Genomic DNA, 15,699 nt, shown 5'->3' with positions numbered 1-15,699 from the left:
TGAGTAAGCTAGCCTATTGTATACATTATATCGATCGATTTGGATAGGCCTCCTCGATTGCGAGAACATTCCTAACATAACATCCTGAGTAAGACTGTGTAAGAGTGCTACGAAAGCGTTGACATTTTTATGGCTCCGATTCGATTTTTTTGGTTTCTCATAGGGAGGGGGGAGGTGCGCAATATGGGAAGAATACTCCAACACAGTTATCCTGCTAAATGGTTATCAATTGTGTAAGTTCTGTATTGTTTACACATAAATTATAGAATAATATCTAAAACGTTTCTTTTTCGATGTTCTGTGAAATTGTACAATAGAGATTTACAAATAAGGGTGAAGCCATACTTTACGTACAATCTGATATTCAGTCTTTGCTAATGTTACGTATTAACGTGCGAAAGAGCTAACATAGTTAGATTGCTACTTCAGAATCATAATCAAGATTACCGGAAGCATAAAATCGTTCAGCTAGCTTTACACAAGATATTGGTCTTCTTCTTCTTCTTCGTTTTTCCTTATGAAATCGCCGAAATTATGATTATGATACAACATTTCTACAGTATCACCAGCATCTAATCTTATTTATCATAATACTCCTGAGAAACTGTTAATCCATCGTCTTGATGAACTCGATCGCCGAACAGAACTGCGTCCACCAGTATTGTTCCTCGCCCTCCAACCGATTTCTGTAGAAGCTGTCTACGTACTGGACAGTCGATAGCAATGACGGCGGATTGGTCTAAAATTGAGCGAATCGTTAATCGAGCAACTTATATCACAGTCTTCTATTCCTCTCAAGTGTGTCATCAACCCTTTCCGCGCTCGAACGCGTACCTTGATTATGACATAGACTAGCACCGGAATCAAGTCATCGGCGGCAGGTATCCCTCTTTCCGACGCCATGGAAAGTAGATTCATGATGGTAGTGGCGCAACGAAACACACACTGCAGCTTATCCCTAGGAGTCTTATACGCCGATATCACAGCCAATTCAGCCTGCGCCCATGGCCAGGGGCATTCGTAATGATAAACCTTCGGAATGCGTAGGTCCTTGTGATTTGGAGTTACGACTTTCGCCAACTTTTTTATGTGATCCTGAAGCAGCAGGTCCCTGTATATATCCCCGTCTCCATTTGGGTAGAGCGCGTTGTGGTACACCCGTGCCATGACGGTCCTCTCCACCACAACTCTCGCCAGATCCAATTGATTAGCGCACGCCGCTAAAGATAGGATTTCAATATTACACGATTATTCAAAAATGAATTCAGAATACAGATCGACAAATGATCGTATTTACACACATTGCCAGATTGGATCGTTGTCCATCTCGGCGTGGACTTTCCCTAGAAAATTATCCACGAGGTCTTGCTTCTCGTCAGCTAACTTGAGCTTTTTAAATTCGTCGCAAAAGCGCGAAAGGAAAGCTTCCCGTTTCTCCAAGAACACCCGTACGCAAACGGATACAAGATGATTATTGATTGCATCCCGGTCGCACTTGACTCGCACGCATAACCTGGGGAATATAACATTGTTTAGAATCATACTCGATGCTACTAATATTTTATAAGAAAATGCAGATTATACATAAACAGTACCTATCTAAGTGAGCTAATGTCGACAGCAATCCTTGACGACATCTGATTAAATACGCGATATAAGGAGACCGCTTTTGATAATCCTCTCGTAGAGATTTAAAAAGCTTTCTACAACCATCGTCATTGAACAGACGCACGCAACGTAAGGTTTCGTGAAGATGAGCTATCAGTGCTCTATCCTGCAAGTTTATAGCTTCCGCCAACTGTAATTGCAAGAACGCGACCAGCTCGTTTTCTTTCTGCGACCAGCAATGTCTCTGCAAAGTATTTGTATAAAATTTTCTATCAAGTTCTCTCCGTTTATATTATACAAGTAATTTATAAAAGTTTTATCCTTCACGATATAAATTGATAGAACAGATTGATACCTCAGAAGTATTCCATGGAATGTGTTGAAGGTCAGCAGTGCTAAGCACCATACGTAATTTCCGTTTAGCATCCGCGAAAGCGTAAGATAGCTCCACATTATTCGGGTCGATTGAAAGTCTCTCATCTTCCACCTCTTTCGTGCGGGACTGATTGCTCTCGACCGAAGCTGTATCACTGGCCGCGCTCGGTTTCCTCCTGTATTTTGCTAGTATGTCATCAGTAGTGTCTGAAATGAATTAGAATCGATGAAACTCGCTTACGTATAATCACGGATATTATAATACTTATTTATTAACTATTATTTATATTTATTTATTAACTATTTATCTTACCGCCTGCTCCATTACCGGACGACGTCACCTCCTCCGACATGATCCTGCGTAATCTGTGCCTGCACATATCGACACCGTCGCCACCAGCTTCTCGATCGTAACATCTGTCGTCCGTTCCACGGATTGCTTTACCCCTACGATTCCTCAGCGACAGCTTCAATTTGCCGAAGAACCCACGCTTGTTCTTCTGATCGTCGTCCAACAGCTCCTTGTCGCCACGCTCGGCTGTCATGTCGAAACTTATGCTCTTTGGGATCGCCCCCGTTGATGCACTCGGCTTGGAAAAGTTGGGACTCGCGTCTACCGAATCGCAATTACCGTTAACCGTTGGTATTGGCAGCTCCGACGTCGAAGTGTTGCCCTTTATTCGTGGCTCCGATCCGGAACTGCTGCTGGACGTTAGGCTGGCCGTGCTTAAACGGCCTACGCCATCTCCAACCGATCCCATACAACTGTCCAACTCCTAATTTAGAGTACTTATATTAGATTATCCGTAAGATTAGCAGTAGGGAAGTAATAGAATTACAGACAAACCAAGAGAAGAAATGCAAACCTCCGCTTTTGCGTCACCGTTCTGGGGCTTCTCTGGTAAAACAGGTGCAGAAATATGATTAGCTAACAGCAATGCCGGTGCGACTGCAGCCGCAGCGATGTGATCGTGCGCAGTTGCTTGACGTTCGACTTGCTTACCGTTGTCAATTTGCAGCTTGTCCATCAGATGAACCAGCCCGTCGTCCCGTAGCGGTTTACCGTAATCCGTATTGCTTATATTGTTGGCGTTCTTGTCCACGTACTCCATTGTGCTGCGTTGATAGTCCGATTTTGTCCCACCGCGGCCGGTTACATTCGACGATAAGGGTAACGGAGACGTTGTCGGAGAAGGATGGACCACCACCGAAGCCCCCACGCCAGAATCCTCGCGAGTACCCGAAACTGATGACGAAAAACTGATGCCCGAACTGTCTGGACCTGAAATCACTAATTTGTAAATTTTCGTGACTGAGATTTCGTGACAATCTGGTATATATATATAAATCGATAATATAATTGCGCTATATTTACATGGAGTTGCAGACTGAAGCGTTTCTTCATTCCCCTCGGAGTCAGCGCGACTTTCTATCTCAACCTCCGACCTCGCTGTATCGTCAGACCTTCAGCATGTCATATCGAGAGCGGGTAAGTTGCAATATTATTTTATTAATTATAGATTTATAACGTTTGATAATTAAACTATTGCGCGTCAAGCTTGTAAATGTAACGTACCTAGCAACGCTAGCAGTATCATCGGTATCTACTTCGGTCAGCCTTTCCGAATCGCTAGCCAGTACATCTGTACTCCAAGCTTCGGAGGCGGTTTCACTGATATCTAACAAGGTTGGCGTAGGCTCGACGGGCAAAACAGGCGCGACTTGTTCGGGAGGGACAGGGAGCGGTATTCTATCCTGCTGTTCAACTATTTCGCTATCTGAGGCCAACACATCCGTAGACCAAGTATCGGACACCATAGAAACAGTCTCATCTCCTAGGAAATACGAATGTGAGATGTATACGTGACAGAGAGTTGCGCTTGAAATAAATTCATAAAAAATATTATCGCGATAATATTAGTCGCAATGACATTATATCGATCATCAAAAAAATAATTCATCCTAATTATCATATTATTATAGTACGTTTTGTATTTAATTTATGCTTACCCTCAATGAGCTTCTTAATTTCAAATTTGCAAAATTTGTCGTCAATTTCAGATCGACTTTGCTTCGTTGGGATATTAGGCGGCGCCAAATCCAGCTGCCTTACTTCACCTGCAGCACGTCCATCGTCTCCTTCCATGATTTGAGATGACGGCGTATCTCTACCTGATGATCGTCACGCGGAATTATAGAATTTGCAAATGTAATAAAGAAGTACAAGAAATATTAAGTGTAATATGTCACAATTAATATACCTGATATATTAGGAGATCCCCTTCCTGACACATTAGCAGACACCATATCTGAGAGATTATCATTTTGATCTTCTGTCTCTAACTCCAGAGAAGAAGCGACACTGTGATTGGATGCGGCTTCTGATACAGCTTCCAAATTATCAGATGTATTGCCAATCGATCCTTCGAACAATACTGATTACTTTTAATGTAGATGCGATATGAAAGCTAATAATCTTAAATTACAATTATGAAAAAGATGTTAATTTTAAATAATATAAAAAAATTAAAGTGTTTGTTTCTTATCAACTGTACTAAATAATCCAATAAAGTAAAAAGCTGGTTGCAAAATTATAAGACAATAAATTAATGCTACAAAATTTAATGAAACGTATAAATGAACATTAGTTACAAGCTATTCTGAAAGATATAAGATACTACGATGAAGTCAGCTTCGTATCCAATATCAGTAACCGATATACCTTCATCATGTGACAATGAAAATCGTGTCCTCTTCTCTTGCGTTTCGATACGTTCCCCATTGCCGCTTTCCTGTCTAGTATGTTCAGTAGATGCATCATCAGGAAGATTCACAGTAACAGGTCCATTCCCCATACCACTTTGAAGCTCCATGCATAAAACCTTGAGGGATAATAAAATATATTTATTACAAAATAACTTCAGATTTGATATTTGTTTTTGTAATTCTGCTCATATGAATGTGAGAAACAAAGTTACGATATTACATATTGCATTAATTCTTATATCTTTCATAAAACTATTGTATAAGAACGATAAAAATGAATAGTATGCAATAATCTACCACACTGACACACGCACGTACTTTCTGTTCACTGAGTAACCCAACAGATTCCCCAATTGTCGGACCAAAAGGTATGACTAGCACGTCTTGAGAATTCTTATCCATAGTTTCCTCCTCGGGAGTAGCAGACTCTTTGCTCAATTTGAAATACTTGGTTTCCTCCCCATTTTCATTCGCCACATTTGGTGAAAATGATGTGGCCATCTTCGTACCACGTCCTTTTCCTATAATGTAGAATATCTCAGCCTCATTGATGTAACATTTAAATATATATATATATATATATATATAGTAACAATTAAAATACAATGTTGTATACCTTTCCCTACAGCAACGTTTCGTTTGTTCGGAGTCTCCAGGTAGTCGTTGTTACTCAATCTGTTATTATGCAGTAAACCTGAAGGTAGTTGCGACAGCATTTCCGCTAATTGTTTCTTATCAAACGTGTTCGTGAGCGGTACCGTTTCTTCATTGTTATCACCCACGATCGTATTCAGAAACGTAGTTAAAGAATTTAATTCACTCTCTGTGAACAGCGCTGCGGATCGTGACAGGCCTTGAAGCTTATTGTCGATCACTGTTGGTTCTTCCTCCAGTTCCTCCGTCGCACCGTCCAACATTGAATCTATTATGGAAGACACCGAATCCTTTTCGAACTTTTTATAAAGGTCAATAACCTTGCTATCGATACTTTGATACTTTTGTAGCGAGAGCATTTGCAAAATTTGCCCAACTTGCATGAGATTGAATCTCGCGACGTAGCTTATCGGTGCGTCGGTGATGCCGTAAGGCTCGGGATTAACTATCGCAGGACAAATAAAGTACGTGAATACAAGATCAGTGCACATAGCGTGTACCTCCTTCGGATCGACGTTCCCATTCTTACTGAGAAGCCCTGCCATCTGTCTTACAAGCCAGCAGACACTCGTAGGAAAGCAGTGCATCGTTTCGCGGATGTTGACAATAAATCTATGTGTAATACGATACAAGGAATTTACTATACACAGTCTGTAACGTTGTATCTTGGCTTGATATTCCGGCGTGCCTTCCTTCCCAAATTTCTTCAATCTCTCCACTGGTACAAATCTAATAGGCGCTTTATCCGGGTCGATGTCCAGAAACGGTTCGTCCTCCATGAGCAATTGCACGATGGGGCTGTGCAAAGCCGCCGTGAGGAAAAGCTTTGCGGAAAACAGACTTTCGTGAAAGATCGAGTAAAACTTGGAAAACGCGCACGTGCCGTGCCTGAGCAATCTTCGTGGGTTATCAGACGGGATTATCTGCAGTAACATGAGGTGCCTGAGCAACTGGAGAACCAAACTTTTGTCCTCTGGTAACAGACAGCTGCCGTACAATCCGGCGGCCAAGCATTGCACAATCGTCTGCATCGATTCCGGAGTGACTTTGTCCCCTTCGACCAAGCACGAAGCGAGGAGCTTGGGCGATTTTCGCAATGCGCCCAAAAACTCCCCGTAAGACAAGCACGCCTGGTAACGCAGGTACTTATACGCGTCGATAAAGTGCGAATTTTCCAGTGCGTTCGCTCTTAGGCAACACGATGCTGGAGTACAATCTGGTCTTGCCACTATCAAACGATTCAGATTGACTCTCTGTTGCGCGGTTATCCATGCTTGCTGCGCTAATTGTGACGACATATACAAGACCTAGAAATAATGGAATCCTATTCAACACTGTTTGAGTTAAAAAATACATAACTTTATATTGTTGAGCAAGCAAGGTTGACAGAAAACGACAGAACTTTTGGAATGACCTAATATATAAAATAGTATTACAGTAATTATATTAAACTGTAAACTATATACATAAAAGTTATATATCGAATATAAGTTATATACATATATAACTTCTATATATATATATATATATATATAGCACTAGATGCACTACTTACCCGTTCGTTAAGGGTTTGCAAGTTTTGCTGTTCTGAATTGACGAACAGCCTTTCTTGTCGCAAATGACGGGCCAATTCCATCATATCCCACTGTAACGTCCCATGGGGATCAACACTGTTAATCGATGACATTATTGGATGCACCTGTCGAATTGAAAACAACAATACAAGAAGGGAACAACATCAATATCCAATTCAGCAACGAGTATCGTATGCGTAGTTACTTGCGTACAATCCAAGTTACTCAGTTGAGCATAATGCAACAATGACGCAAAAGTATACGCAGCGTACTTCACTAGGAACGTCAACGAAACTCTGAAGCATATGTTTTATTTCTCGGACTTAGAAAAATTGCGCGCGTGCCTGACACGTCACTTCACCTGACGGAGTAAACAGAGATTTCAATTCGGGCAGGACAGCACACCTCGAATATTGCATAATACATTAGGAAATAGGTACGTGAGCGCAGTTTCGTGATGATATCATAGGAATGGACTTCAAGGTGAGAGACTTCAACGCGATTGCTGTCACTGTGCAAGCCGTCGTACGTCAAGTGTGACGCAAATGTGCACGTACGCGTGCTGATATCACGGCAACCAGCACGGGCTGTGTATTATTATTGCGTTCGAATTACACGCGTGCCAATAAGAAAATTGTCTCCCGACGCGTCTCGCTTTTAATCGTCCCTTTGTCACGTACGCTTACTCACTCGCGACAAACGAATCGAGAGATGCACACTCGATTAATTGCTCAACACTTACGCGTCGTCGACAACAGTGACTGTGAGGTTTGTTGTTATCGTTTGCAGACCAGAATAACACCCCCTATGATACGCGATCATTTTCCGTTGCAGGTTAGATTTTTTCTACAAATGGCCGCAGGTGTTGTGCCATAGACGTATAATATATTAGAAGGGGGATCCCTTCTCGACAGTTCTCTATGCTGTTTCCCCACTCGAAGGGAGGGCGTCTCTCCCACTACGCGTCGTTAGAAGAAGACAGAATGGTGATCGTACAGAGGCTTTCTCTTTCTATTCTGTGACGCGCTCTAACTGCGGGAGACATAGGATCGCGCGGTCTATATATTATCAGAGAGAAACCTGAGAGCGGCCACCAGCCTCCTGACGTTTGGCGCCGCCTGACAAAGTGGACGTGAACTAGTTCGTTACGCTCGGTAATGATACAAGTGAGCATTTTCCAGCGGTACGGAAAGTACATACCATGAATAGCTACAATTCGGCGCGAAGCGCGGTAGTCCAGTGGCTAAGCGCGAGACTCGTATTTTGCCATCCGCGCAAGTTGGGTTCGAGACCGAGTTGTGATAATTTTTTTTCTTCGGATTTTTGTTTCTTTGTGTTTGCATTATATTTTTTTATTATGTAAATAATGATTTATTATGTTTTATTATATTTTGGAGGTATACGTATATAATGAGACATAAACATATACATTTAACATTTGTAAACTTTTTATTTATTTATATAGTTTGTATACTGTCGAGTGTTTATTTATTATAAAACTCTGACACGACTGTACAGTGTTGCGGATGGAAAATTTATATAAAAGCATAAAAAACATAAATGCTTTTATATAAATTTTCATCCGCAACACTGTACAGTCATAGGCACAGAGGTTGTGACACTTTTTTTTAATGAGTCAGAATTTTATAATAAATAAACACTCGACAGTATACAAACTATATAAATAAATAAAAAGTTTACAAATGTTAAATGTATATGTTTATGTCTCATTATACATGTACGTATACCTCCAAAATATAATAAAACATAATAAATCATTATTTACATAATAAAAAAATATAATGCAAACACAAAGAAACAAAAATCCGAAGAAAAAAAATTATCACAACTCGGTCTCGAACCCAACTTGCGCGGATGGCAAAATACGAGTCTCGCGCTTAGCCACTGGACTATCGCGCTTCACGCCGAATCGTAGCTATTCATGGTACTTTTCGTACCGCTAGAAAATGCTCACTTTTAGATGTAAATTTCTCCGAAACCAAGGCTCATAGACCCAAACCCTCGAACACGACATTGATATTTTTACCTTCCCTTTCGAACGCACTATGACTCGTTCGAAAGTAGAGTTTACATGGGAAAGCTTCCTTGTGAATAGTTTGGACACGAATCATGTATCATTACCGAGCGTAACGAACTAGTTCACGTCCACTTTGTCAGGCGGCGCGTCAAACGTCAGGAAATGTGCCCGTGGAGGCTGGTGGCCGCTCTCAGGTTTCTCTCTGATATTATATGTCTATGTGTGTGCATTCAAGATTCAGGGCAGAAACACAGACTTTTGCATAAGCGCATAAACAGATTGATCCATTTCCTTATGTACATGCTTATAGACCAATCGAATTCCTTATGCATCTGTTTATGCGCTCATGCAAAAGTCCGTGCTCCTGCCTTCAAGGTTAGACGGAGAGCAGGAGGACTGCTCGGCATTCGAATGAGCGGGAGAAGAACCACTGCATGCATGAAGGCTGGTTTCCAACAAGCTTGGACAAGAACATTCTTTGATTGGATTGAGCGGAAAGACTTGCCAGCCCCATTCAGTTGGGACAATTAAAGTTCAAATGCATTAGGCACTTTTGGCATGGTTGACGCGCAAAATTTTGTAATATTAATTCTTAATACAGAACTTTATGTAAATCTTACCAATAAAAAATATGATATCGGAAAATGGTGCCAAGTCAAACTTACATGTTGCAATATTTTTTCCAAGTGATATAATTATTCGCATATTTGATCTCTATTTTATATAAGGTTCCGATTCAAGACAATGTAAAAATTTCTTAATTCTGTTTGGAATTATACAATGCAGATCGCATAATAATAAATAAATAAGTTTCTACGGGCTAGAACTTTTTCACTTCTGGTTTTACAGGATTTTCAATAGCAGAGAACTCTAGGCAATAAAAAAAATAATGATATCATCAACTCAGAACTCCTCTGAGAAAAAAAATTTTAAACTAGAGAACTTTTTCATTTCTGAGTTTACGGTATTTTCAATAGCAGAGAACCTTAGGCAATATACAAAATAATGATATCATCAACTCAGAACTCCTCTGAGAAAAAAAATTTTAAACTAGAGAACTTTTTCATTTCTGAGTTTACGGTATTTTCAATAGCAGAGAACCTTAGGCAATATACAAAATAATGATATCATCAAATCAGAACTCTGAGAAGAAAAAAATTTTTAACTCGAGAACTTTTTCATTTCTGAGTTTACGGTATTTTCAATAGCAGAGAACTCTAGGCAATATAAAAAATAATGATATCATCAAATCAGAACTCCTCTGAGAAGAAAAAAATTTTTAACTCGAGAACTTTTTCATTTCTGAGTTTACGGTATTTTCAATAGCAGAGAACCTTAGGCAATATACAAAATAATGATATCAATCAAATCAGAACTCCTCTGGAGAAAGAAAACAATTTTTATAACTCCTCGAGAAACTCGTTTTCATTTCTGAGTTTACGGTATTTTCAATAGCAGAGAACTCTAGGCAATATAAAAAATAATGATATCATCAAATCAGAACTCCTCTGAGAAGAAAAAAATTTTTAACTCGAGAACTTTTTCATTTCTGAGTTTACGGTATTTTCAATAGCAGAGAACCTTAGGCAATATACAAAATAATGATATCATCAAATCAGAACTCCTCTGAGAAGAAAACAATTTTTAACTCGAGAACTTTTTCATTTCTGAGTTTACGGTATTTTCAATAGCAGAGAACTCTAGGCAATATAAAAAATAATGATATCATCAAATCAGAACTCCTCTGAGAAGAAAAAAATTTTTAACTCGAGAACTTTTTCATTTCTGAGTTTACGGTATTTTCAATAGCAGAGAAACCCTAACCTAGGCAATATACAAAATAATGATATCATCAAATCAGAACTCCTCTGAGAAGAAAACAATTTTTAACTCGAGAACTTTTTCATTTCTGAGTTTACGGTATTTTCAATAGCAGAGAACTCTAGGCAATATAAAAAATAATGATATCATCAACTCAGAACTCCTGAGAAAAAAATTTTAAACTAGAGAACTTTTTCATTTCTGAGTTTACGGTATTTTCAATAGCAGAGAACCTTAGGCAATATACAAAATAATGATATCATCAAATCAGAACTCCTCTGAGAAGAAAAAAATTTTTAACTCGAGAACTTTTTCATTTCTGAGTTTACGGTATTTTCAATAGCAGAGAACCTTAGGCAATATACAAAATAATGATATCATCAGCTCAGAACTCCTCTGAGAAGAAAAAAATTTTAAACTCGATAAAAAGAAGCAGCCACTGGATGCGATTGTCACTTTGAAGTTTTGACATATTAAAGCTATATTTTAAATTCCAGTTGTTTGGAAAGTCAAAATAGTTTTTCTCAATAATGCTTAGCGAAGTTTTAATGACAAACAGCAAGATATATGACGCATTATAAAATTTTTTCTGGCATAGACTTTTAGAAAGTGTTCATATATTTGGTAAAGACTATCAAAAGGATTCAAAAAGGTTAATAGAGAAACCTAAATTTTCCTCTATTTTATATTTCATCTTTGATTTATTCTGTTAAAGTCAATGTAAAGCTTTCTCAAATTTACCTTAAGCAAAATGAAAATTTTTGTGAGAACAGTTTCTGTTTTATTCAACTTTGTAATGCCTGTTTATGATTTTGGGTTTTTACATTTTAATTATCCTTTTGCAAATATAATTAATGATATCTTATTTTCCTAGATGGATGAAGACAAGAGCGAGCAATTATTGTCCGTAACGGCTGATTCATCCGCTCAACTGAACGATATCATTACAAGTGATTTCGATGTGGTGACTACACCCTCAATGATATCCGTCATTAAGGAATATTCTCCCTCAGCGGGGTCAATAGAAAGAGGAGTTTCTGCTGCCGCGTCCGGTACACGCTCGGATATTGAGCACCGTTATCAATTGAGTGGCGATATCATCATTATCAATCAAATGTATGTACAAAATTCATGAGTTTCTCGCTAAATTTAGCTCTTCCTGAAGGAAAAAAACAAAAATGCTCCGAGTGAGAATATTAAATAATTAATGACTCATAAATAATTAAAGAGTAGAGGAGTCTTTCGCAAATTAAGCGGCAATGATGCGAATAAATAAATGACGTAATTTTACTTCTTTAATCTTAAAGGGATTTACTTGTAGCTTTCCATAGCTGTAGCCTTTCGAAATAAGTCAGCTTGATAAGTAAGCAAAGTGAACAGTTTGCAGGGAAGCTGATCATGACGTGCTCTGCCTGTGTTACACGGAAACTTACGACCTTTTGGCGGCAGGACTGTCGGATGGCACGTTACGGTTTTACAAAGTGAATACAGGGGAGAACACCCTGACCCTTTGCGATGCAGAGATGATGCAGAATCCGGCTCCAACGACTGCTGTGAAACATCGGCCGGTGCGCAGATCACACCCGATCACGCGTACCGTAATAGCAACTTGTTAGTACTTTACATCTTTATATTATTGGGTTGGCCAAAAAGTAATTGCGTTTTTTTTATATAAATAAAAGGCGAATTTTTCATGGGAAACAAAAACTTTATTAAGCAATATATTGTCCATTTTGTTTGATTATCTTTTGCCATTTTTCAGGCAACTTCATGATTCCGCGCTCAAAAAAGTTCTTATCTTTTTCAGCAAAAAACAATTCCAACAACGATTTCATATCCTCATCAGCAGTAAAGGTTTTACCATTCAAGGCGTTTTGCAAAGAACGAAACGAATGGTAATCTGATGGTGCCAGGTCTGGCGAATATGGTGGATGTGGTAACACATCCCATCCAAGCTGCAACAATTTTTCACAAGTGACCAAACTTGTACGTGGTCTAGAGTTATCATGGTGAAACACAACACCTTTGCGATTCACCAATTCTCGACGTTTCTGTTTGATGGCATCATTTAATTTATCCAGTTGACGACAGTATACGTCTGAATTAATGATTTGATTTCTTGCAAACAGCTCAAAATACACAATACTTTTAAAGTCCCACCAGACTGACAGCATAATCTTTCTTTGGTGAATATCTGCTTTTCAAGTGCTTTCAGCAGGTTCATCACGCTTGCTCCACCATCTTTTTCGTTTGACGTTGTTGTAGACGATCCATTTTTCGTCGCCTGTTATCATACGTTTCAAAAATCGATCATTTTCCTCACGTTTCTAAAGAGAATCGCAGATGTCAATACGCTTAGTGAGATGAATTTCTTTGAGCTCATGTGGTACCGAAATATCGAGCTTACTAATGTATCCAAGTCGTTTTAAATGGTTTTCAACACTCGATTTCGATATGTTAAGATTCTCAGCAATCTCTCGTGTCGTTAAACGCCGATTCGAATCGATCAGTGCCTTTATTTTGTCGTCATCAATTTCGATTGGCCTTCCTGAGCGTGGTGCATCTTTCACATTAAAATCTCCAGATCGAAATTTAGTAAACCAATTTTGACACTGCCGCAGCTTTAAAGCATCTTCGCCATATACATGACATAACTTTTTATGAGCTTGCACAGCGTTTTTCCCTTTTCGGAAGTAATAAAACAAAATATGACGAAAATGTTCTTTTTGATTTTCCATTTTGAAATGGACGGCAAAGAAACAATTGTTAACGAAATCGTGTACTTTCTTTTTGTAAAACAAGCTTGAACTGTGAGTTGTTAACCTACATAATGAATTTGCGGTTTAGAATGAAGTTAGTTACATTTGAAGACATGTATATCCATCTATTGGAAAAAAACGCAATTACTTTTTGGCCAACCCAATATTTTGCGCTCCCGTTTCAATTATTATATGAGCTATTTATATCGGAGATGACTAAAGTTCGGTTATCTCTTGTCAAATCTCGATAGATATTTCCTATTTATATTCAAATCTCAATGCGATTTATATGAGATTGAGTACGAGACATTTTTGTAAATAAATAGGACAAATTTTATGAATTTATTACGAACAAGTAAGCATTATCTTCAAACGTTGCATTACTTTAATCTTTGTCTTATTTCGATGTCGATATTTATTCAGCTATAAGTTTAAACGAACTGTTAATTTAATATAATAACTATGAGATAAGAAGAATTATGTTACTATAACTTCAGAATTGAAGGATTTATTAAATTAACTTAATTGGGAATGAAATTAAATAAAAAGTCTTACGTTAACAATTTACGTAGATGCCAATGGCTGTGTTAAATGCTGGCATTATCCAACGGCGCAGTGCCTTTATACGAGAGAAGCGACAAACGCTCGGTTTAGCTTATCATCCTCAATTACCGAAATTTGTCACTGTCGGGGACGATGCAAATTTATACTTATACGATGAAGAAACAAAGACACGAGAGAGAATATTCCGCGGAAGGTATTATGTTGATGGAAATATATTCTGAGAGAGAATTTCTTTTTCTAAACGAATATCGCTTTATGAGTAAATAATCGAATTCAGAATTGTTCTCATAAAACATTTCATACATAATAACTAATCTCTCCAAATATAGTGATATGCCAGGTGTCATGGATGGTCATAAATCCAGAGTCTTCAGCGCCTGCTTCAACCCCAAATCCGCGCACGAGCTAATAAGCGGAGGCTGGGACGATACTGTCCAATTTTGGGATACCAGACAAGCTCATTCCTTCCGATTTATATCAGGTGTACATATGTGCGGGGATGGCCTAGATATCAGTAGAAATGGGAAAGAGGTAATCTCAAACCTGTCAATTTTATATATTCACCATGTCACTACTTTGTATCTATAGTAAATCGGGAAATCAAAGGAAGAACTAAAAAATCAATATTTATGCCCGATATATTATATTAACAAATTTGAAAATTAACTAACAAATTTATGCACGTGTCGATAACATTACTGATAACTGCATTATCCAAATAATCGTGCGATTTGTTATAATAAGTATTATTTTTGTAATGTTCGTGTAATTTCAAATCTCTTCTGGTGACAGATTCTTACCTGTGCTTGGCAGAACAAAGATCCGCTACAATTGTGGGATTACGATAGCGGCAGACTGATCGCCAACCTGGAACCCGATAGTTATTCCTCTTTATTATATACCGGAAAATATGTGACAAATATGTTTGTCGCATGCGGTGGCTGCGACATTGATCTCTTCAGAATTGTCGATTTGCGATCTCATGCTGTAAGTTGAACAGCATTTTATGCTGTACAGTGTACACAGTGTATCACTTGTATATTTGTTATATATTTTATTACGACATCGATGATGAGCAATTGGCAAGTATTATTGGTACGTGGTACGAGATGTAGAGCAACTTTTGAAACGAGAACGATCACTATTATGGTGTCGTGTCAAACTTTATTAGAAATTCAAGTTCTTATTTCAAGATAATAATTTTTAATAATGATTTTATTTGCTTCGACAGACTGTAGCGATGATTAAATATCTCAGGAGCGGTGTGTATTGCTTGGACATCGGTCCATTTCAATCAAAATACGTGAAACTTCCGAAGCTCGCTTTTTGCGCTGGAACAACAATTTTTGAGGTAGACGCTCAACCCAGTTAACAGACCTGTGATGTATACAGATATATCTATGCATCTTTGATAGACAAATATACATAATTTTGCAACTCACGTGCATTTAGTACATATCTCTAAACTTGAAAATAGATTATTTAAATTATTATTTATAAGCAGACAAGTTCATTTATGACGGTGTTTCAGTAACGTGAC

The 15,699-nt window shown here is 38.4% G+C and overlaps 2 protein-coding genes across 9 annotated transcripts; one reads left to right on the top strand and one right to left on the bottom strand.

Annotated features, from left to right (window-relative positions):
* Positions 1-209: 209 nt before the first annotated feature.
* LOC105286454 (GTPase-activating protein and VPS9 domain-containing protein 1) lies at positions 210-7,859 on the bottom strand. 8 transcript variants are annotated; one of them, XM_026969937.1, is made up of 18 exons: positions 7,720-7,858; positions 7,183-7,338; positions 6,959-7,102; positions 5,366-6,710; positions 5,068-5,270; positions 4,706-4,865; positions 4,245-4,418; positions 3,994-4,155; positions 3,560-3,818; positions 3,359-3,447; positions 2,987-3,274; positions 2,850-2,881; positions 2,297-2,759; positions 1,964-2,190; positions 1,596-1,852; positions 1,302-1,513; positions 835-1,220; positions 210-739 (listed from the first exon to the last, which is right to left on the bottom strand). In XM_026969937.1, exons 3-18 carry the CDS (start codon positions 7,088-7,090, stop codon positions 608-610), a joined length of 4,521 nt encoding a protein of 1,506 aa, XP_026825738.1. In that variant the 5' UTR covers positions 7,091-7,102; positions 7,183-7,338; positions 7,720-7,858; the 3' UTR covers positions 210-607. The 8 variants fall into 8 exon arrangements, with proteins under 8 accessions (XP_026825738.1, XP_026825731.1, XP_026825736.1 ...); XM_026969930.1 differs by having other exon boundaries at positions 2,850-3,274; positions 7,720-7,859; XM_026969935.1 differs by having other exon boundaries at positions 2,850-3,265; positions 7,720-7,859.
* A 1,315-nt stretch (positions 7,860-9,174) lies between these two features.
* LOC105286455 (uncharacterized WD repeat-containing protein alr2800) lies at positions 9,175-15,600 on the top strand. The gene is given in 8 exon segments (XM_026969945.1): positions 9,175-9,209; positions 11,711-11,952; positions 12,224-12,447; positions 14,168-14,219; positions 14,221-14,352; positions 14,489-14,690; positions 14,952-15,146; positions 15,391-15,600. Coding segments are annotated over 7 exon segments (1,188 nt in total). The 5' UTR covers positions 9,175-9,209; the 3' UTR covers positions 15,532-15,600.
* Positions 15,601-15,699: the final 99 nt, after the last annotated feature.

This window comes from Ooceraea biroi, chromosome 5 (genome assembly GCF_003672135.1).
Source record: "Ooceraea biroi isolate clonal line C1 chromosome 5, Obir_v5.4, whole genome shotgun sequence".
NCBI lineage: Eukaryota > Metazoa > Arthropoda > Insecta > Hymenoptera > Formicidae > Ooceraea > Ooceraea biroi.
The sequence above is the reverse complement of the archived record's forward strand: the minus strand, read 5'-3'. Positions and strand labels throughout refer to the sequence as shown.

Bases quoted from the DNA above. Each gene is read 5' to 3' on its own strand.
- LOC105286454 (XM_026969930.1), bottom strand. From the start codon at position 7,090: ATGTCATCGATTAACAGTGTTGATCCCCATGGGACGTTACAGTGGGAT. The intron at 2,760-2,849 runs GTTTGCATTTCT...ACTCTAAATTAG, and splicing joins ACGGTGACGCAAAAGCGGAG to GAGTTGGACAGTTGTATGGG. The intron at 2,191-2,296 runs GTAAGATAAATA...AATTCATTTCAG, and splicing joins GTCCGGTAATGGAGCAGGCG to ACACTACTGATGACATACTA.